General features: G+C 38.3%; 2 protein-coding genes across 2 annotated transcripts; one reads left to right on the forward strand and one right to left on the reverse strand.

Moving 5' to 3' along the window:
• The first annotated feature begins 2037 nt into the window (after positions 1-2037).
• On the forward strand, positions 2038-11834 carry LOC149812232 (ferrochelatase-2, chloroplastic-like). Its single transcript, XM_089993163.1, has 11 exons — positions 2038-2301; positions 2727-2835; positions 3773-4094; positions 5897-6040; positions 6831-6932; positions 7300-7403; positions 7499-7625; positions 10076-10228; positions 10531-10631; positions 10799-11000; positions 11329-11834. Exons 1-11 carry the CDS (start codon positions 2253-2255, stop codon positions 11551-11553), a joined length of 1638 nt encoding a protein of 545 aa, XP_089849289.1. The 5' UTR covers positions 2038-2252; the 3' UTR covers positions 11554-11834.
• A 1481-nt stretch (positions 11835-13315) lies between these two features.
• LOC149812233 (uncharacterized) lies at positions 13316-19456 on the reverse strand. The gene is made up of 7 exons (XM_089993164.1): positions 19387-19456; positions 19003-19066; positions 17611-17748; positions 15920-16150; positions 13929-13968; positions 13758-13855; positions 13316-13675 (listed from the first exon to the last, which is right to left on the reverse strand). Exons 1-7 carry the CDS (start codon positions 19434-19436, stop codon positions 13658-13660), a joined length of 639 nt encoding a protein of 212 aa, XP_089849290.1. The 5' UTR covers positions 19437-19456; the 3' UTR covers positions 13316-13657.
• Between the last annotated feature and the right edge of the window lie 1709 nt (positions 19457-21165).

Below are 21165 nucleotides of genomic sequence, written 5' to 3' on the forward strand. Positions count from 1 at the left end.
CGGAATGAAGGCTCAATGAACCATACTTACTGCTTGTTACTCTTCCGCTCCTAGGAATTTTGTTGTTACTTGAACATTTGAACTCGTTGTGTAACTCTAAAATTTATCACTTGGAGATATTTTGATGAATGAATGATTTTTGTTATGTCCTTGAGTTGTTTTTTTCTTACCTATAACCCACCCAGGATGGTTTAACCTAGGTTGAAAGTTTTTTTGTTGTTTTAAAAAAAAATCACAATTTTTTAAGTTAAGCATTTTGGGGGCGTTACACACTCCTAAAGGAAGGAGCTTTTTTCTCCTTTCTGAAATCTCCTTCTTGAATCACTTTTATAGATTGAAAGATTTTATTTAAGGCTTCCAAACTTTCTCTTTTAGAAAATGTGGGGCTCACATCCTAGAAGACCTTCCTGAATCCAAGACGGAGCACCAAACGTGACCTAAGAAATATAGATTTATTGTGGTGCCCATGACAAAAAAGACACATCAGACATGCCAATTCACTTCACTAGAATTCACATAGTGATGATAGTAGATCGGGGAAAACGGGAATTCGTCCAACTTGTCGTTTCCAAACGTGGATACAGTCCGTATTCCATAACACACCCCGTAAAATATGAGAAATTATAAAAAAAAAAAATAGAAGATAAATGAAGGACCCCACATTTACAATGTCTCACATGAACCTTTCAAATATCACGTGCAGTAAATAGAAAAAAAAAAGTGACAACCACCCTCATAAATCTTTATGGATCGATTATTGGTGCAAGATCCATATCCAAACCCTAAACCAAGTATGGCCTCGTAAGCGTTACTAAATTTAGAAAGTGAATCTCATTTGCGTAGCACCCCCAAAATCAACATAACCTAAAAAAAGTGAGTTTGTGCACAGTTCCCCAAAAGCAAGCCTTTGCAAATGAGACCTCGTTTGATGAGATTTAGAAAGTGAATCTCATTTTTACCAAGGTTGTTAAATGTGATGAGGCGAAGCAAGGCGTTGAGCCTGCCTGCGCTTCGCCTACGCTTCTCACAACATGAGACTCTCAAGTATCTGTGGTATTATCTAAAATATCGTAAAAATATGTGGTAGTGAAACATTTCATCATTATTATGGTGAACATGGCTGCTTCTAACCCAGAAATCCCAGAATTGGGTTAGAAACTTTTTATATTTACTTTAAGCGCATCACAGCAACGCCTCAGTACCTTGAGCATGCACCTCGCCTCTGAGGCGTACGCCTCAGGTACTGAGGCGTACGCCTCTCACAACACTGATTTTTACAGCACCCCGCAAGCAACCAAAACCACTCATCTAGTAGAGACATCCTAAGTATATAGGATGTCTGGAATTCAAAACTCACAAGTGTGCGACCTTCGCCACAAGACCAAAACTGGGTGCAGTCCCTCGTGGGTAAAAGGAAAATAAGACCAACAGAGCAAGAGCAGTTAGTGCAAGTTACCTTGTGTTGGGACGTTTCAAGTTAGAATCCCAAATGGTATGGTTGTATAACTGTTAGGGGTTTGCCTAACCCCAGCTTTCTCTCTCAAAAAAAAGAAAAAAAAAAAGGAAAATAGGGTTTTACACTGATGAACTCGGTGAGTGAAACAGTTTTTCCCCAGCTAAAAAAACGTTCACCATTATATGCAGAGCCTCTCATAAAATAAGCCTTCAAAGAAAAACAAAATAATCCCAATCCAATTCGGATCAAGACATTCTCAAGGCCCGATGTCAGAAAAAAAAAAGATAGAGAGGATCACCCTCTGACGAGGCACCTTGGATGCCATTCATCTTTAAAATGAACGGCACCCCCATCAAAACTGTGAAAACCATTCCGATGCCGTTCATCCGAAGTACGAACGACATAAAAAAAAAGTGGCGCGGCATCATATTCGTACATGTTTTGATTGCCGTTCATCTTGAGATCAACGGCATCCAGAGGTGCTCTGCATCAGACCACACTGACAGATCCCATCTCAACAGAAAAAAAAAAAAATAAACAAAAAGTTTTTGAGTGATGAGATGAGATGGTAAGGCAAGGTCAGCGCGCGGAGATAATTTAAGGATTACTTCCGCTGTGCCTATTTAAGGCCGCTCTCAGCGGGTGGGTGCTCTTTCCTCTCGGGAGTGCTGTTGCTGGGCAACTACCAGTGTGTGTGTGTGTGCTCGGAGCTGCGCTTTCCTGTCTCCTCCTCTCCCCCCTCCAACAAAATTTTGGTTTAGAATCGCAATCGTTGGAGAGGAATTAGGGCGGGATCATGGTGGTGGAGGTGCTCGCGATTTCCCTCTCCGCTCCGGCCTCTCAATGTGAGATCATCTTCCTTCTTGTTCTTCTTCTCCTTCCTCTTGGTTTCTGTTTGATTATTAACGTTTCTTCGTGATCTAACCCTAGTTTACGTGTTGATTTCTGGTTTCTGTGTGTTTTACCTTGTTTTTCTTTTTCTTCCTGGTGTCGGCTTGATTGTTGATTGGGTTTTCTTGATCTAACCCTAGTTTTACGAGAGTCAGGGCCGGCTGACCTCTTTGAGATTTGATGACTCAAATGAAAGAATATATATAATGCTTACATTTCACATGCTGAGGGCCTCCAATGAAACATGGCATATGCTGAGGGGCTTCCAATGAAAAAAAAAATATGGAGAAATATGGGCCTCCAATGGAATATGCTTAGGGCCTCAACTTCTCTTGAGCCGCCCCTGACGAGAGTTACTTGTTATTCGGATGAATTGCAGGGGAGAGGGTGTCATCGTCGCTTCAGGCGAGCACTCGAGGAGTGATGGAGATGGCGACCACGGCGGTCAAATTTGGGAGTGTTACGTGCGTGGGTTCTTCCGCCAACAGGTAAGTTGCTTTTAGTTCCTAGTTTTCTTGATGTTTTTTTTTTCCTTTTTGTCCTTAAAAGTAGAGGATCGTGCTAGCCAGATTATAAGGTTTTGGGAGGAAACTTCATGTTTTTCGATGCACTGGCTGATTTATCTGCGACTGATGATATTTTCTGCGCTACTTCGTGCTAGTGAAACTTCCTTTTGCTAGAAAAAGGAGAAAATTATGTGGTTTCTTGTGTTTTTTGTTTTCTACTGTGTGATGTTGTGGAACAGAGCGTGAGCTTATGGATGCTTTAACGAGCATAGATGTTACTTATTATGGAATGATCGGGTTTGAATTTATTTACTAAAAGTTGGTTTGGATTATGCCCTTGTGGTGGATATGATGGAAAAGCATTTGTATCTGATATATGTCAGGCTTGTTATCAGTATATCGAGCTGGAGAAAACTGCTTGGTTGCATTCTTTTGTTTAACTACGTGCGCTTATGCTGATTGATACATTGTACAATACAAAAGCTTGAGATATGGAAACAATGTCAATACCTTGTACGACAGAAAAGCTGAAGAAAACTGTTCTACACACTTTGTGGCAGAGGTTCATCCTTATGCCTTTTGATCCACTAGCAATATTTGTGCTTTCTGTTGAATTTGTTACAACATTTCTGAGAATATTCCTACCTTTCTAGCGTTTCTTCTCACATCTACTTAGTGTATGAATGTTTGTCAAATCTCCCCATTCCGGATTTTGGTATTCCTAAATCTTCTCTTTATGATACTTAAATGTGCAGCTATGAAACATGAGTGTAAATCTCATGGAAATTTATAACGTTATCAACCTCCATAGTGGATTTGATAGAGATTTTATTTTTCCTTCTTTTTTCTCTCATGAAATATATGTTATGGAATAGTGTGTATTGGTTCTTCACCTGAGGAACAATGTTCTCTGTTACAGGCTGTTCCCTCGACTATTATACACCAGAGATAGGCTACTACATTGTCCTGGTTTTCCAAAGGAGGCTTGCAAGGGATCCAAGAGTCGCACCAATTATAGACATTACTCAAGTTGGCTTGAGCCATATTCTTTGTTAGAAGGAAATGGGCCACCAATAAGGTATTCTTCATCTGTGAAGGCATTTGTAACTACTGGAGCTCAGGATCCAGACAGGAAGCTTTTTGTTGGCAATGAAAGAGTTGGAGTTTTGTTACTTAATCTTGGAGGCCCTGAGACTCTTGATGACGTGCAACCTTTCTTGTTTAATCTTTTTGCTGACCCAGTAAGAGATCTTCTTTTCTTGTTTTATCTATCTGGCCCCATTTTATTTTAAAGTTTTGATGATCTCATGAGAACTCCAGCACATATGATTTCTAATTGAAATTGTGAGTTGTGTGTGTAGTTTTTGTGGCTTTTACTTCTTTGCATGCATTAGCAATACCCAGAGTTAAAAGTGCTAGTCTTTTGAGACTACAAGAACTCACCAATTTTGCGAGTCATGTTCGTGAGTTTCAGGCTTGGACTGGTAATTGATAAACTTTACTTCTTATTATCTTTGGTAACACACTGGAATAATGTCATATTTCAGATTGTGGATAGGTTTAGACTGGGTGTGTTTCTCTTGCCTCACCTTTTTTTTGTTTCTTTTTCTTAATCTGGTTATTGTTTACTTCTAATAAATCACAAACACAATCATGGCATGTTGTTAATTGAAGTGTTTCACAAGTGCTTGTGTGCATATGCATTTCCAACTCTTACTGTTATTGCAGCCTGTATGACATATTATGCCCCTTCCTGATATGGTTGTGATGCCCATAACATCAGGATATTAACTGATTGTCTGAAGTTGTTTGATCGGCCTAAGCCAGCCTTGCACCCACTTTGTCCTAACCAAAATATAATGGTATCTTGTTGGATGTTTGTAACAACCAAGAACAGTGGCTCTCATATTGTGTATGATGTTATATTCCATCACCTCCACACATCTCACTTGATTGAGGTGTGGGCTCCACTCCTACATTTCCAAGTGAGATGTGCGGTGGGATTGAATATAACCATGGATCGGTTATATACAATATGATGTGATTGCTCTCTATAATGACCTCAAAATGTACTTTCTTGTATTGATGGCCTTATTCTGGAAAATGTTTTAGCTTCATATTTTTTGTTTAATTTGAAGTTTTAGATGCAGTATCAACTATAGAAGTTCTGAATTTATTTAAATTTTTATCAGTTTGATTGTGAAAAAATAATTTTCTTAAAAAAAATGTTGTTAGTTTGTTACATTAGAGGAGAATCTTTTTTTTTTTTGGCATTCTGAGCTTTCTTACATATCTTGCTGCTTTACTGCTAAGATTGCCTAGATATAAAACAAAAGCTAGAACAAAGGGTGGATGCTTATAAAAGAAACAACTAAAGTGGAGTTATAGATAGGGTTGCAAGCTATGTCACCGGGACACGGCAAAACAGGCCACGTACCCATGTCGACACAGCCCGATACACGTACCCTCTTTTTCTGAAATTGCAGTTTCATACCCTCTGTACCTACACCCACACCCGTACTCAGGTGACATAGGTTGCAAACAGGTCGGATTCAGGAAGAGGAATTTGCAAAATTTGGCTGTCCCGGATATGAAAGCCGAACCATTTGCATCCCTAGTTTTAGATCCTCTTTTTAGGTGTTCCCAACATAACACTTAAATTCGAGTGAAGATAACGGTCAAACAAACAAGATTTGTTTTTTCTTCTGTTATGAATCAGTAAAGTTTTTTTTTATTTCCATTTCATTTTTTTATCGGCAAGCATGTGATTGAAAGCCAAGATTCATTTGAACTTGTATATAAATCACGGTGTTTTGGTTAATTCTGCTCCCAAGTAATTAGTGTTCGTGATAGTAAATCTTTCTGGATGAAGATGGAGTGGGTCACTTCTGAAAAATTAACATCCTCTTGTTCAATAGTACAATATTTTCATTATTGTGTGTCTTAGTGAACAGAAAAGCCTGTTAAGTAAAGGTAAAATGTCTATTTTCATACCTCATGACTCTATATTTGTGTTTGATGCCAAAATTTCAATGTATGACAGGATATTATTCGGCTTCCAAGGTTATTCCGATTTCTCCAGAAACCATTAGCACAATTTATATCTATTGTCAGAGCTCCAAAGAGCAAGGAAGGTTATACTTCCATTGGAGGTGGTTCTCCTTTACGGAGGATTACAGATGCACAAGTACGATCTGATGCATTTTTTTCAAAATCTTCAATACTTTTTTTGGATAATATTTTTCATAATACTTGTAAATTATTGTGGAGCCTGTTTGACTTAAATATAATGATTGTGATATTATAATTCTGTTGAGAACTGCAGTGGAATTTCTTTTTCTTGTATTTATCATGAGAAAAGTGGATTCTAGAAATTCAACAATACAGCCAATTATTTCTTACTATGTACAAGTGATGCCCCTTTAGACAAATGACCTTGTTATCTCAGCTTTATAGGAAATTGTAGTTTTTCTGCTTTTGAGTCTTTAGACACATATACACCTGACCTGAACTGTTGTTAGGAATGCTTCACTTATTTTGTCAATATCATAATTATGTATTGATTATAACCTACATTCATGCATTTAGAATTTTAGATTGATTATTTATTGTCTTATGCATTTTCATTGCACTCTATACATAACTTTGAAATTCCTTTTAGTGGTACAATAATGTCTTGCATTTCTTCCTTAACAGGTTTATATTCTTGCAGATGCTAGTTTGATGGTGTCCTACTCAAATATCTTAGATTGGGCTTCTTAAAACCTTGTGTAGTTTCCTTGTATGGGTCTTGTATAGTTTGTTCTGTGAATTCATAGTTGCCTAACCCATATGCATCCAGTTATACTCCTATGGATGATCTATATCCTGTTATACTCCTATGGATGATATGCTTGCCTACTGGCATCTGTTTTTATAGTGTTTTGCTCTCACTCTACTTTACAGTCTAAAAGTTGGTTGTTGCATCTTGTTAACAGGCTGAAGAGCTAAGAAAAGCTCTCGAAGCAAAGAACGTCCCTGCAAGGGTGTATGTGGGAATGCGTTATTGGCACCCATTTACTGAAGAGGCAATTCAACAGGTGAATCTTGTCTAGTTGTATTGTCAAAAGACAAGCACCATTAGTTTTGGGTTTGTAGCTGTTTTGCTTTTTGTTAATTTGTTGGAATGCTCTTTCTGAAATTCCATTCTTTTGAGTGCTGCTTGTGTGGCTGACTGTCAACGCTGTTTTCTGGCTTCTTGAAGATCTGCTTTAGGTTGCGTGACTGTTTTAAGTTGTTATGTGGTTGAGCATAGCTCTTTCATCTGCTTGTTTAGCCCAAAGCTTATTTTATGCTACACAAGCACAGGCTTTGGTGTATATGTATCTAATAGAAAAGTTTCCAACTTAAATGTTTAGCTATTTAGTTCAACTGGTAATAATTGTCTTATGATTTCATATTTTACAGATTAAAAGGGATGACATTACCAAACTTGTTGTGCTTCCATTATATCCTCAATTTTCGATCTCAACAAGTGGTTCCAGTCTTCGATTACTAGAAAGCATATTCAGGTGAACATGATTTTACTATAAAATGTTAAATGTTCAGCATATATACATGTCTTATACATACTTGTTTTTATATGTGGTGACTGTCTTGTGCTTAGGGAGGATGAGTATCTGGTTAACATGCAGCACACGATTATACCTTCATGGTACCAACGTGAAGGATATATCAAGGCCATGGCCAATCTAATCGAGAAGGAACTGCAAACTTTTGAATTCCCTGGAGAGGTACTTCTTTTCTGAAAATTTACTTATTTGGATGTTGAATTTGGTATTATGAAGCTTATAATTCCTATCAACTCCAACTTCTCCTCATCAGTTGGGAAAAGAAAAATGGATATTCCCTCCTATCTCACACGGACACTTAGCAATTAACATGTGTTTGTTCTGTCTATTGTGTTGACACGAAACTGGACAAGACATAGGACACAAAATGACACTTCATTGTCATGGTCAACACTGGACTTTATCTATTTCTTCCTATGATATTGATTGATTATTTTCTATATACTCGTGTTGTATTTTCTTTTTAAAATTTGTCATTGATTACATTAGGTTTCAGTTTTTTGGAGAGAATATTACATTACAATTCTCCTCTTATATTAATTGTTTAATGTTTTAGAATTGTTGTTCAAGAATTTGTACTTAAGATGATATTCATGCTTTATTTCTTTAGATTTTATATATATATATATATATATATATATATATATATATATATATATAGAGAGAGAGAGAGAGAGAGAGAGAGAGAGTAATGCTATGGTGCTCCGGTGCACCTACTAGAAATCATAGTTGTAGGTTGCATCTTCTCAATCAGACCTTATAGATGTACATTAACATAGTTTATTTGATAGGAATCATGTTTTTTGGACATAAAAATAAGATTTTTTAAGTCATGAAATTTTTCGTACATTGTGAGCCATTGATTTTTAAGATCATATAAAACCTGCATGTTTGTCATAATCACATGATCCAAAACTTGTTTCCCACTAAATAATGATTGTAGATCATATCTGTAGAGCCTGATCAACAAAATAATGATTATATATATATATATATATATATATATATATATATATATATATATATATATATATATAATGTATGGCAAAACTCTCACATTGTATCAAGCATGTCCATGTCATGTCCCATACCGATGTTTGTCTATGACATAATTCCATCATTCCCTCTTTTCTATTGGATTCTCTCTCTCTCTGTACTAGATGGGCTGCCCATCCTTTAGGACATGCTCTCCCAAGGTGCCTCTGAGAGAGAGAGAGAGAGAGAGAGAGAGAGAGAGAGAGAGAGAGAGAGAGAGAGAGAGAGAGAGAGAGGTGCCTCACTTGGGTTCATCCATATTTTCCAAATGTATTTGTTTGTGTCATGGTTGTGCCTAGGTGGATTCAACAGGTGTTGACCCTGAGTGTGTTAGATATGTGATCTTAAGTTTGTGTTGGATCTTTCAGATCCACAAAAAAGGTCTCTTTTGATCCAATATTCTTCTTAGGAAACACCTAAGCTGCATCTAGGGGTGGGCAACGGGCTGGGCAGCCTGATGGGCCAAGCCGACCCGGCCTGCCATGGACCGGGTTTGGGCCAAGGTTTTAGACCTGAGCCCATTAGGTACTGGGCCCAAACCCGGCCTGTTATATACGTGGCCTGGGCCTGGGCCAGGGCCAGCCCGATGGGCATGAGTTATTTATTAATTTTTTAATAATATAAAATTAAAAAAATTAACTATTGCATAGTAACTTGATTACTATTACTATTTACCTAATTAGTTACATTAATTTTATGAAAACTAGAAAGATAATTAATTGGGTGCATGAAAAGTTGAGAACTTATTAATTATTACTATTTACAAATGGATTTGCGTTAGACCAGGCTGGACCCAAGCCGATTCACATTGGCCCGTTGGGCCAATGGGCCGTGCCTTGGGCTGCTCTTCAAACCCGAGCCCGTTAAGAACCGGGCCAAAACACGGCCCGTTAGTAAACGTGCCGGGCCACACTTAAAGCTCAGCGGGCTGAGCTCTAAACGGGCCTGGGCCAGCCCGATGCCCCACCCCTAGCTGCATCCATGCCACCTTTCTGTTGCATATCTGTTGTTTAGTGCTTAATCATTCAATAGCCTAGACCTAAAATTCCCAAGTTGGATTAGATAAAAAGTACAATCAAGTTAGCTAGTTGTTTCCTTTGGACTATGTTTTTCATGTCAATGAACAAACTAGGTCTGCCAGTCATTTGAGTCCATCATGAAAGCTTTAAAGTCCTTTCCTGAGGAGGGTTCTCAAGTCACTGGGCATAATTCTTGGTGTTGCACTAGACTACGTGGTATCCTCTTTATTCCAATTTCAACTAATAAGAATTGTTCTTTTAGCAGAAGCTTTTCAACAAACTATTCGTGCATGATTATTGTATGTGACCTCTTGCATATATCATTTAAACAATGAGTTACTGATTACACTATGTGGAGCTGCAGCCCGCCCCCCCTTCCCTTTTTTGGGCTAGTTTGGTTTTTTATTGTGGTGAGATTTCTTGTCTTTTGATTAACAGTTTGTGTTTACTTGGTCCAGTTATGATTTACTAGGCTTTAAGCCTTTAATTGTAGTAAATAGCTTTGCCCTACTCAGTTCAAAAGTGATATGTTAAAAGCTCACAAGAACCATGCCATAGGTGATGATATTTTTTAGTGCTCATGGAGTACCACTTGCATATGTTGAAGAAGCTGGTGATCCATATAAAGCAGAGATGGAGGAGTGTGTGGACTTGATCATGGAAGAGTTAGAGAAACGAAGAATTAGGAATGCCTATACTCTTGCTTATCAGGTAATCTTTTTTTACTAGCAATGGGTATGTATTAATATATTTATTATTATTATTTTTTATGCCGAGGAACCCTCACTAGAGTGAGGGAAACCCCGGGTGGGGCCCCACGACCACCCTGCCTTACGTGTCCCACCTCTGTACTATTAATATATTTGATCATGATCTTTTCACCCCTCATCTTTAATATACCTTGCATGTTCCAGATTTCTATTTTTTATTATTATTTTTTTCTTTCTTCTTGGCTAGATTAGATTTTAGTGTTGCTTGCTCGCAATGTTTCCAATATGTGAATGTATTGACAGAGTCGCGTTGGGCCAGTTGAATGGTTAAAGCCTTATACTGATGAAACAATAGTAGATCTGGGCCAAAAAGGAATAAAGAGCCTTCTTGCTGTTCCTATCAGGTGATTATTCCATCACTAAATTTGCCTTGGAAAACTACTTTCCTTTGAAATCTCAGCTTAACAGCTCATTATTTTGCTGTTTTATTTTATATGCACAGCTATATTTTAATTTTTAAGTTGGCTTCTTCGAGGAAAGCATCACCTAATTATTGTGCATGTTTTCATAGCTTTGTCAGTGAACACATTGAAACACTCGAAGAAATCGATGTGGAGTACAAGGAGTTGGCATTAAAATCTGGTATAAAGAAATGGGGCCGTGTTCCTGCCTTAGGGTGTGAGCCCACTTTCATTTCAGATTTGGCTGATGCTGTAATAGAATCTCTGCCGTATGTTGGTGCGATGGCTGTCTCTAACCTTGAAGCTTGCCAAGTAAGCCTCTGAGACATTTATTTTGCCCTTATCCTACCTGATAGAGCACTGTTAAATTTGCATTGCTCCATGACATGATTAGTGGTGGGTCACTTGCATGATTGTATCAAAATAACATGCACAAACTGAATATTTTGTATTAGTATCTTGGGCATCTGCTTAAACGTGTTTAAATTATTCAAGGACAGAAATGAACAATGTGGTCACTGCACTTCTCACATTTGTTCCTATATATAATTTTCTAGCGATTATTGTTAGGTATTATCGTTATTTTTTGTTGGAAAGTTTCCTTCTTACTTCACTATGAATTGATATCGTCTTGTTGCAGAGTCTCGTGCCTCTTGGTAGCGTGGAAGAGCTCTTGGCAACCTATGATTCTCAACGCAGAGAGCTACCACCACCAGTTACAGTGTGGGAATGGGGTTGGACCAAGAACGCCGAGACCTGGAATGGTAGAGCAGCCATGCTTGCAGTGCTTGTTTTGTTGCTTTTGGAAGTAATTACTGGTGAAGGCTTCTTGCATCAGTGGGGCGTTCTCCCACCACTTCATTAAGAAGCCCTGTGGGGATATTGTATCTTGTTGCTGCTATTCATCACCATTCTAGAACCATCAACTGCCATGCGGAACTTGTAAGAACCTGATATATGACAGCGCCTAATGTGTATAATCAGCTGATACATTTGAATACATCAATCAGCGAAGATGTAATGTTTCTCCTTGCGTGCTCCATGTTGAGGAATGATATAATATTACTAGTGTGTGCTGCTTACTGATCCTTTAATAAGTCTTATGTTCTTGGTGAATTTCAAAAACTGCCAGTTTTTTCCTTTAGTAATTTTTTTGCCTGTTTGATGTACTTTATTATATGAAATATATGGTTGATCGTATTGCTGACAACAGTACTCGTTGGTACATATTTGTAAACGAGCACCTGCGTCTAAGTAATTTCAGCAGTTAAAGGCTTTTTCAATGTTTCAAGCGGGAGACATTATAGAGAAGAGAGAGAGACGTTATAAAAGGGAAATGGCATGGCAAGAGGACACGAGACACTGTCAATATTTTGCAGTAGTATAGAAGGGGATACGACATGGACATAAATTGAAGTGTCCCTGTGACATAGGTTTGTGTTTGTGTGCATGTGCGGTTGAGGATTATGATGGTAGAAGCCTGAGCCTAGCTGGTGCTGCCTTGAGCCTACATATTGTTTTTTGAAAGGCCCTTGAGCCTACTACATTTGGAAGATTGGGAGTCAAAATGCATGAAACCGAATAAAATAAGGGAAGGAGATCTTGGGTGAAACACGTACAGCTTTGGCAGCAACTAACTTCTGCTAGGGCTGGCTTTCTCAAACGCAAGGAAACGAGATTTTTTCACCCAAATAACCAGCTTGAATTTGACTGAATTGACGAGCTAGTTGAAGCTCGATCCGCGCTTGTGACAAGCCAGAACTCAACATTCTTTCTTTTTTTGTTTGAAAGGCAAGCTAGGGTTAGGCAGACCCCTACCAGATATCACTTAAGCCCCATGTGGCAGAGGGATTCGAACCTGGGCCTTCAGCTCGGCACATGACCCCGCTTACCACATGGGATACCACCCAAATGAACCAAGTTCAGCTTTTTTTTTCTTTTTTTTTTGGATAGGCACTGACTCAGCTTGTTTGCAGGCCCTATAAATGAAAATATACAACCGTTTCAGCAGTCGTCGCTGATGTTTTGCAAATATCGTGATTTTATCATGATATCATGATATTTTTAGGGGACGGTATTATACCAGAAAAACGTGACATTTCTAAAATATTTCATTTTTTGAAAAGATCATGTTTGTAACCAATTTTAATGGGATAAAAACATGTTTTGGCCCATTTTATATCATTTATATTTATTTTCAATTTTATTTTATATATTTTATATATTTATGTGCACAGATATTTTCCCAAGATTTTCCTGAGAAAAATCTCTTTTTTTTTTCAAAATATCGTGAGAATTTCCCCGACATTTTTCTGAGAACGAGATTTTTGTGCATATGCTTTCCACTTGTGGTGCATGCCCGGAAATACCTGTTTTTTGTCCACTTGTGAACACCCAATACCATCCCATGTTTGGATTTCAAGTGCATTGCCAATGTCCGTTTTCCTTCCACTTTTTAAGAATTGCAAACACCATGTCCTGAGAATTAATCAGCAACAGCGGAACTCACGAGAACTGAAGTTCAAAGTTCAAACCCATGCCATGTGCCATACTTGCACAAGTTTTCATTTATTAGCTGCAGGTAAAGAGACTCCTGCATTTTCTCTAATATTTTAAATTCCTTAGAATTTATGAGGGGCCAACTAAATAAGGAAAAAAGTAAAGAAAAAGGACCATAGAAAAATTTGTGAAGTACATGTGCATAACTTAAAACTGAAAAAACAAGCAGTCTTCCTTTTTGACATTATCCTGACAAGGCATTTTGGCACACAAGTACTGGTTAAAAGTTTCTGACTGACCCTCAGAAGGTGACAACTCCCAGTATATGCAGCGGATTTTTTCCACTAGGACTTGTGTGCCATGCGGTAACATATAATAGAAGTAGAGTTGAGGGTTCTCAGGCTATCATGACCAAGTAATGCACCTGTGTCTCCTGTGGGTGTTCCCCATAATTCAAGTTGTTTTGTTGCCTACAAAACTTCTGATATCTGCGGAAACACAACAAACAAGATCTCTAATTCAACATAAGCAAAGAAATATTGCAAAGATCATGGCTAGCAAAGGACTCACATGTATAGGCATCTCTTCAATGATAATGCCACAGCCTTCCTCAATGCCTTTAAGGATCACCACCTCACCTCCAACAACCATGTTAATGGCAATACCATCTGCAAGTCCACATCCTCTCATCAACTATTCACCCAGATCACTACAGTGAATAAGAAAAGTGAAGACCAACACCTGAAGTCAAGCAAGTAGACAAGCGCCTCAAATATGTCTCCTGCAAAATTTTAGCACCATTGAGAAGATACATTCCAGTGCCACCATGAAAGCTCTACACCTAAATCAGCACACTATGAACAAGTGTTTAACTATGCAAAAGGTGCATCCAGCCATACACAACAACCAACTTATCTGTCACATATGTTTGAAGCTGAATTATTAACAGTTAAAAAACTGCCTACAAGCTATGTCACATGGGTGCGGGTGCGGGTGCGGGTACCGGTGCAGGTATGGGTATGGGTACAGGTACGGGTGCGGAGCAATTTCAAATTTTTTGGACACGGAGACACGCCTATATATATATATAAGATTATAAATTTTAAAACAAAAAAAAAATAATTCTATTGAATTAACAACACAAACTTACCAAAAGAAGCTTGTGAGTGTGATAACAACAAAACTTATTATAAATCTGCCTCATCGTCTGAATTAGAGGGAAGAACATGATCGAGGTAGTCCATGTTGAGAGTATGCAAATCATGTTTTCCCTCCAAGTCAAAATCTGGGTCGGGTCCGGAGTCCAAATTAATTTTCATAAATGGAAAAAAATACACTCGATCAAAGTTGACTGAGTCCAAAATGTGGACGGACTCGGACCCGATGCATTGACCGAGTTTGACACTTAGTTGACTATGTCCGCCCCGTGTTCGAAGCCGCACCCGTGTCGGGGCGTGTCGATGCGGGTGCGTCGACCTTTTAGCCGAGTCCGTGTGACTTAGCCTACAAGTCATTTGCCACAAGGTACAAACTATAATCATAAGAAGCAAATTCTGCTTTTAGCATTACATTTAGAGCCCGTTTATTTCAAGAGATGTGCCTTTTGTATGAAAGAAACACTCCTCGGAAAGCCTCCACTATCAGTGGGATTACCATGGGAAATCAATTCCCCAAGGGGAGGTGCAAAGGATTTTCATAGGAAATGTTGCCTTTCCTACGAAAATGGCAGGGCCCATGTATGGGTGTCTGTTTCATTCATGGTGGGAAAAAACCCATTTTCACATGAAAAAGGGTCATTTTTTCTATGAAACAAACATGCCCTTATTGTTATCAATTGTGGTTCCTATGTTATGTTGTAAATCAATATATTGTCGATGCCATTTCAATCAAAACTCTAAAGTGTCCAAAAAAGAAAAAAAAAAGAATCTTATACATAAGCATGCACGTCTATGTATATACATACATAGTCAAGTAAAACCACCCTGTTTTTTCAAAATTCTAGATTCTTTTCCAGATCAAGCTCTACGGATATGGTCTACAAGGCTTGTTTAGTCAAAAGCACGTTTTGGATCACCCAATTGTCTTTCACAAACAGTTTTTTTAGGAGATCAAAAAATGAACGAAACACAATGTGCCAAAATTTGGCGATTGAAAGAATCCCAGCTTTTCATCGAAGCCATGGAACCAAAGTGTGATTCCTAATAAACAAACTATGCCGAATGCATCAATGGGGTCATAAAGCTCACACCTGTAAGTTTGTGCCAAAGAGTAATATACACACATTTGCAATGGTTGACTGCATGCACAATCTAGTTGGGAAATCATAGCTCCAAGTTGTAACAACTCAGTCTGACCTCATAGATGTATTCATCATGGTTTGTTTGTTAGAAATCACACTTTGGATAATGTTTCTGTCATGAAAATTTGACACAGCACGGGCGATGATTTTTGTAAGCCCTTGAAAATCTTGCAAACATGTCACAAACACGTGGTCCAAAACCTGGTTCCTATTAAAAAAACCATGTATATCACATCTGTAGGGTTAGATTGACCAAAAAATTAAAATATATACATAAAAATAAAAATTTATCGTGGAATGTACATGCAGTTGACCATAGTGTGTGTTGGTGTTCATGTGTGTGTGTGAGCAGAGGTTGATTTCTTCAGAAAACAAAAGAATGGAAATAATACGATTCTTATTGATCTTCTCTAAAGAAAAAAATTAGGTGCACCTTCTTCGTTGCTAGCTCATAGTTTATCAAAACACGAGCAGAAAGTGGGCTCTCTCCAGCAGCAGCCAGAGGTAGGCATGCATCTGTTACAACCATTACAAATGATTTCTGGCCTTCAGTTTTTACTTCAAGATACTCTTCTGGAGCATTGACCTTGCGATTCCATTCAACAGTAGCTTGACGGAACTTATCAATTGTCAATGCACGCTCAGATTTTGCCATATCACTGTACTGTATGGAAAACAAGAGGACAATCATGTTTCAGTGATCATCTGGGGCTTACAAAAAATTGTAAGAAACAACCACTAGAGTACAAGAATGCACTTGCGTTTATGAGTGAATTCCTGTGCATCAGCAATTATTATCTACAATCCTGTACACAGTCTCCAGCAGTGGCAGCACGTGAAGCATGTTTATTTTCAATTTAACATATCAACCACTAAAAAGAATACATACTTGCAGGAGCATTTTTTGTGTCAGCAGAAGTACCAGACTGCCATAATTCTTCTGCATTATGCAGAATATATGTACCACGGATCTCTTATATGTAAAAGAGTTGGGTAATCTATATCATGAAGAACAAACACCATGAATTCATCTACTTTAGCTTTTGTGCCATAAAGGTTTAATTTCATGCTATATACAATTGGTTCAATTTTCACCAATTTTAATCAAATTCTGTTAATTCAAGAGTGCATGGTCTAATCACAATCTGAATCTGAAATCCAATTTTGCATGTGTATCAATTGGTTGCATTAGGACAATCCAACTTGAGATGAATCCTATTTATTGACACCCTAAGTTTCTAGAGTTAATTCAAAGAATATGCATTTCTATACTCTTTATTTTGCTTTTAGTTGTTTATAAGGTCCATATGAAAATGGTGTCTATGATATTGTATTGGTGCAATGCACAGCGAATACATCAATTTGCTCTTTCACAGCAACGTCTCATTTCACTTATTCAGACTCATCTTCTTCTATCATAGTTGTTGCAAGGAAATAATCTGATTAAAATTATTTCCCAATTACAATATTTAAGCCCATAGAGTAGCCAGATACCACGTAAGAATCTGTATATAAAATTTCAAAGGCCACCAATCTGAGGATCATTATTAACCTAAATAATGAACATATGGCCTATTTCAGCACAGATCCAAGGTTGTGAGGCTAAAAAGTAACAACATGCTGAAAAGACAAGTTTCTTCTAGTATGTACTTCTTGAATTCAGTTTCCACACTGAATTAATATAGCTTGAAGATGGAACAGGGCATGTATGTTTGTTCTATAAAGAATTATTTGCTTGCAATATAAGGAGCATCAGAAGTTAACATGAAGTAAGAGTAATCCTTATCTGCCATTATATCCAGTTAATCATGGAATAACTAGTTAACATGAAGGAAACTCTAGGAAAAATTATATTTTTCTCATTGAAGAAAATTCTATGAAAAAGTGTATTCTTCTTAAATTTTACAGATCATAGAAATACTTCCTAGCAATGAAGAAAAATGTTCAAATCAAAATACGTCCTAGATAACAAGACACTGTAGACACCAAAAAGAATGCATGAAAATAATAAACAGTTATAACAGGATGTGCATGTCTACTAGCACCCTCAGCAGTTTTACTCCAAATAAGTGAACATAAAAGATGAAAACAAAAATACTTGCACATAATGGAATGATATAATACCAATGAGCTCAAGGATATGTATGCCAAGTTGGATATGGTGGCACACACTGCATCAAGCTCATCTCGAGAACTGCAGCACAAAACAATAGGCAAAGAAGATCTTCTGCTGATAACATCCAACAGATCAACCAATGTTTCCTGCAAGTATAAAAAAAATAAGCTAAAGTAGCATATTCATTGAACCCTTCATACCTCAATATACAAGAAAGATAATTTACTGACACACTCTACAAGCAGTAAGCTCCTAAAGCAAAGTGGCTTTTGCAGCCATTTGTGTCTGTATAAGCAAAAGCAAAAGCAAAAGCAAAAGCAAAAGCAAAGATTTATACATATATCTCAAGTATCACGTCACCATAAAGACCATCTGAATATAGCTCCAATCTAGAGATAACATAATCAATGCAGACAAATTTCAGACTCAGATACCCACATTTTGGTTAACTAGTCTTTTCCCTTGTGATTACTTGTCAATGAACCCTGGGCATATCAACCTTTAATATCGCTTTAATAATTAAAAGATAGAAAGAAACCATTATTCAGAGGGTTAATCAATGCATGGTTAAACAACTAAAAAGATCTTTTAGTTAACAGCTCAAGTCATATGTCATCTCAGTTTTGAGAAACAAGTGCCTGCATTCAGTGTTTTCTAGACTAGAAGGACCTCAATCTATCTTATCATAAGAAGAGCATATCAAAATGGAACAATTATTGAAGATATAGGGAACAATTGTGCAAATGGATCTCGTCCAAAGTATCTTAGTGCCATTCACGCTCCCTTCTGATGGACAAGGGGCATTACACAAGGCACCACACTTGAGACCAAATTCAATCCCATTTGCGTCCAAGGTACCTTGGGTTAGATCGTTTACCAAATAAGTGAGACAAATAGAATCTTTGACATTATCACCCATGAGAGTATTCTCATTATGAAGAAGAGAAGATGGAAGATCTACATGATATACTTGCCCACTGTAAATTTCAAGTTCTATGTCCAAATAGAACTTGTCAGTGGTATACTGTCCCAGAAAAGATGCTATCTTTGTGAGCAATGGTATGAGACACCACTTCTCAAAACTAAACAACTCTCTACTTAACAGACCATCACCGTTAGCAAATTAAGCATTTCATAGAGAACACAGTCACATCTTCATAGATATGGAATCTGCTATGCAGTTTTTTCCTCATATTTTCCTCTTTTGATGTCTATAAGTTAATGGGGAGCAAACAATTTTGGTTTCAGGAAGCATCCAATTCAACAATTACCGAAAAGGAATCACTGCGTAAGACAACTCCATCATTCAAACAACCAAATTTGACAAAATTTATGGAACTACCCATGTGATCAATTGTGACGATTTCGTGTCTGAGGAGACGATGGTGACGAGTGATTACCATCTTAAATTGGAGTCTGTCGACGGCGACGTAATACTGACGGATGGCCTCTCCATCTTGACGCCTACACAACAGACAGACAGACAGAGAGAGAGAGAGAGAGAGAGAGAGAGAGAGAGAGAGCGATTAACATTACTTAAAAGTGAAACTCAACAAAGCGTTGAGTCTCACAAGCACAACCACAACAGCAACATGAGAACACCATTAACACAAAAACAGAAAAACCCGAACACAAACAGAAAGCTTATCAAAAGACCACAAACATTTAGATGGGGATCGGTTGGTGGCAGAGGCAGGTCTTTGAGGTATATGCGGAGGATAGCATACACATCAGCCAAGACCCAAGACCCTATGAGAGAGAGAGAGAGAGCTTGGATTGGATACCTGAGGAGAGAAGAGGGGGAGGCGAGAACTTCGACGGTGTCGATCGCCATGGTCGCTCCTTGGACGCCGTCAAACCGAAGTCCGCTCGCCAAGTATTTGGTGCGCCTCCCATCGGAAGGGCCTAAATCACAGGGACACGATTTCACGTGTCCTAAGATACGGCAAATATAAGACAGAAGACGCGTCATGACACGTTCAACACCTCAACTGCAGCAAGTAGGGCTGTCAATGGGTCGGGTTCGGGTCGACCCGGACCTGCCCATATGATTACTGACCGGGTTCAGCCTCAGGGGTCACGAAAATGAAATCTCAAACCCACATAATGTCAGAAATTTATTTTTATTGAAAATAAATATAAAATACGTACCTGGCAAAAAAGCCGGACCGAACGAACACCCGGCAAAAATCATAACCTAAATCTGCTCCGCATATTGCTCGGGTCAGCCCGAATATTATTCAGATTGTCCATTCTCAAGCTCATACCCAAGAATTCGGGTTCGGTCGGGTTGGGTACCGAATACAAAGTTGACCCATTGACAGCCCTAGCGACAAGCAAAACAGTGTTCAAATCCTGCGAGCTTAATAACCCTTGAATTAGGGGTGGCAATTTCTGACACGACCCGCCAACCCGCCTCTTAGGCGGGTTCGGGTTGGGCTTAAGCCAACCCGTTTAATAAACGGGTCGACCCGCGTAACCCATTTATTAAACAGGTCGGGTTCGGGTTGGGGGTATGCCAACCCGGCTGACCCGTTTAATAAACGGGTTAGGCTGGTGGGTCAACCCGCCAACCCATCTGCCCGACCCGTCAACCCGCCAATCCGACCCGCGAACCTGAAAACCCATTTACCCGACCCAACCCATTTATTAAATGGGTTGGCGGGTCGTGTCGGGTTACCCGTTTATTAAATGGGTCGGGTTTGTGTTTGCCACAGCCGACCCGTTTAATAAACGGGTCGGGTTCGGGTTGAGGTATGCTGACACGCCAACCTGACCCGATTGCCACCCCTACCTTGAATGAACTTGTGCTGCACGCGATGGACGATGGACGCTCAACACAAGTTTGCATCAAATAACACCTTTAGCGGCGGCAAAAGCATTAAAGGTCTCATACACTAAAAGTGTTTATGCAAAAATAATGATGCTGAGCATCAAAGCAAGTTCATTTTGGTCATGTTTGAAAGTGATTATGCATCTATGCACTAAGTATATATATAAACCTTGTAAAGCCCTGACTAGCATAACCCAAAATCGAAGGGTATTTTTTTCGTTATAGCAAATTTTTAAAAACACAGCGAAAGTTTTTTTCAAAACATTGCGAAACTATCTCCAACTCGGGTGCCTAAAGATATAAAAACCAAATCAAACCAAACATTTCATTTCACATCAAAACAATTCCATTCATTTCATAAATGAAATCAAGAGTTTACAAAGCAAAATATAAATATTAGAAGAGTCTAAATCCAGTCTATCCAAAATCTCAAGTCCCTATACAGGGAAAACCATCATCCACCTATGCCCATAGATTTGAAAAAGTAAATTTATAGAGTATGAGAGAAAAACATGCCTCCATACAATTTCGTGAACCCTTTCTAGATCCTTGGAACACAAACAATCTATTTTTAAACAATATAGATTACATAGCCATTTACATAACCGTGAATCATCCTTCAATGATTCAAAAAGCAATATACACATATCATGTATACTTTGATGCATGATTCAAATCAAATTCTATGTGTATTGATATGTGTAGATCAAATACAACAACACACATACAT

The sequence above is a fragment of the Nuphar pumila genome, chromosome 17 (genome assembly GCF_984573655.1).
Source record: "Nuphar pumila chromosome 17, dmNupPumi1.hap1.1, whole genome shotgun sequence".
Lineage (NCBI taxonomy): Eukaryota > Viridiplantae > Streptophyta > Magnoliopsida > Nymphaeales > Nymphaeaceae > Nuphar > Nuphar pumila.

Bases quoted from the DNA above. Each gene is read 5' to 3' on its own strand.
- LOC149812232 (XM_089993163.1), top strand. From the start codon at position 2,253: ATGGTGGTGGAGGTGCTCGCGATTTCCCTCTCCGCTCCGGCCTCTCAA. The intron at 2,836-3,772 runs GTAAGTTGCTTT...TCTCTGTTACAG, and splicing joins GTGGGTTCTTCCGCCAACAG to GCTGTTCCCTCGACTATTAT. The intron at 11,001-11,328 runs GTAAGCCTCTGA...GTCTTGTTGCAG, and splicing joins CTAACCTTGAAGCTTGCCAA to AGTCTCGTGCCTCTTGGTAG.
- LOC149812233 (XM_089993164.1), bottom strand. From the start codon at position 19,436: ATGGCGATCGACACCGTCGAAGTTCTCGCCTCCCCCTCTTCTCTCCTC. The intron at 16,151-17,610 runs GTATTATATCAT...TTTTCCATACAG, and splicing joins ACATATCCTTGAGCTCATTG to TACAGTGATATGGCAAAATC. The intron at 13,969-15,919 runs GTGCACCTAATT...AAAATTTTGCAG, and splicing joins ATGAGCTAGCAACGAAGAAG to GAGACATATTTGAGGCGCTT.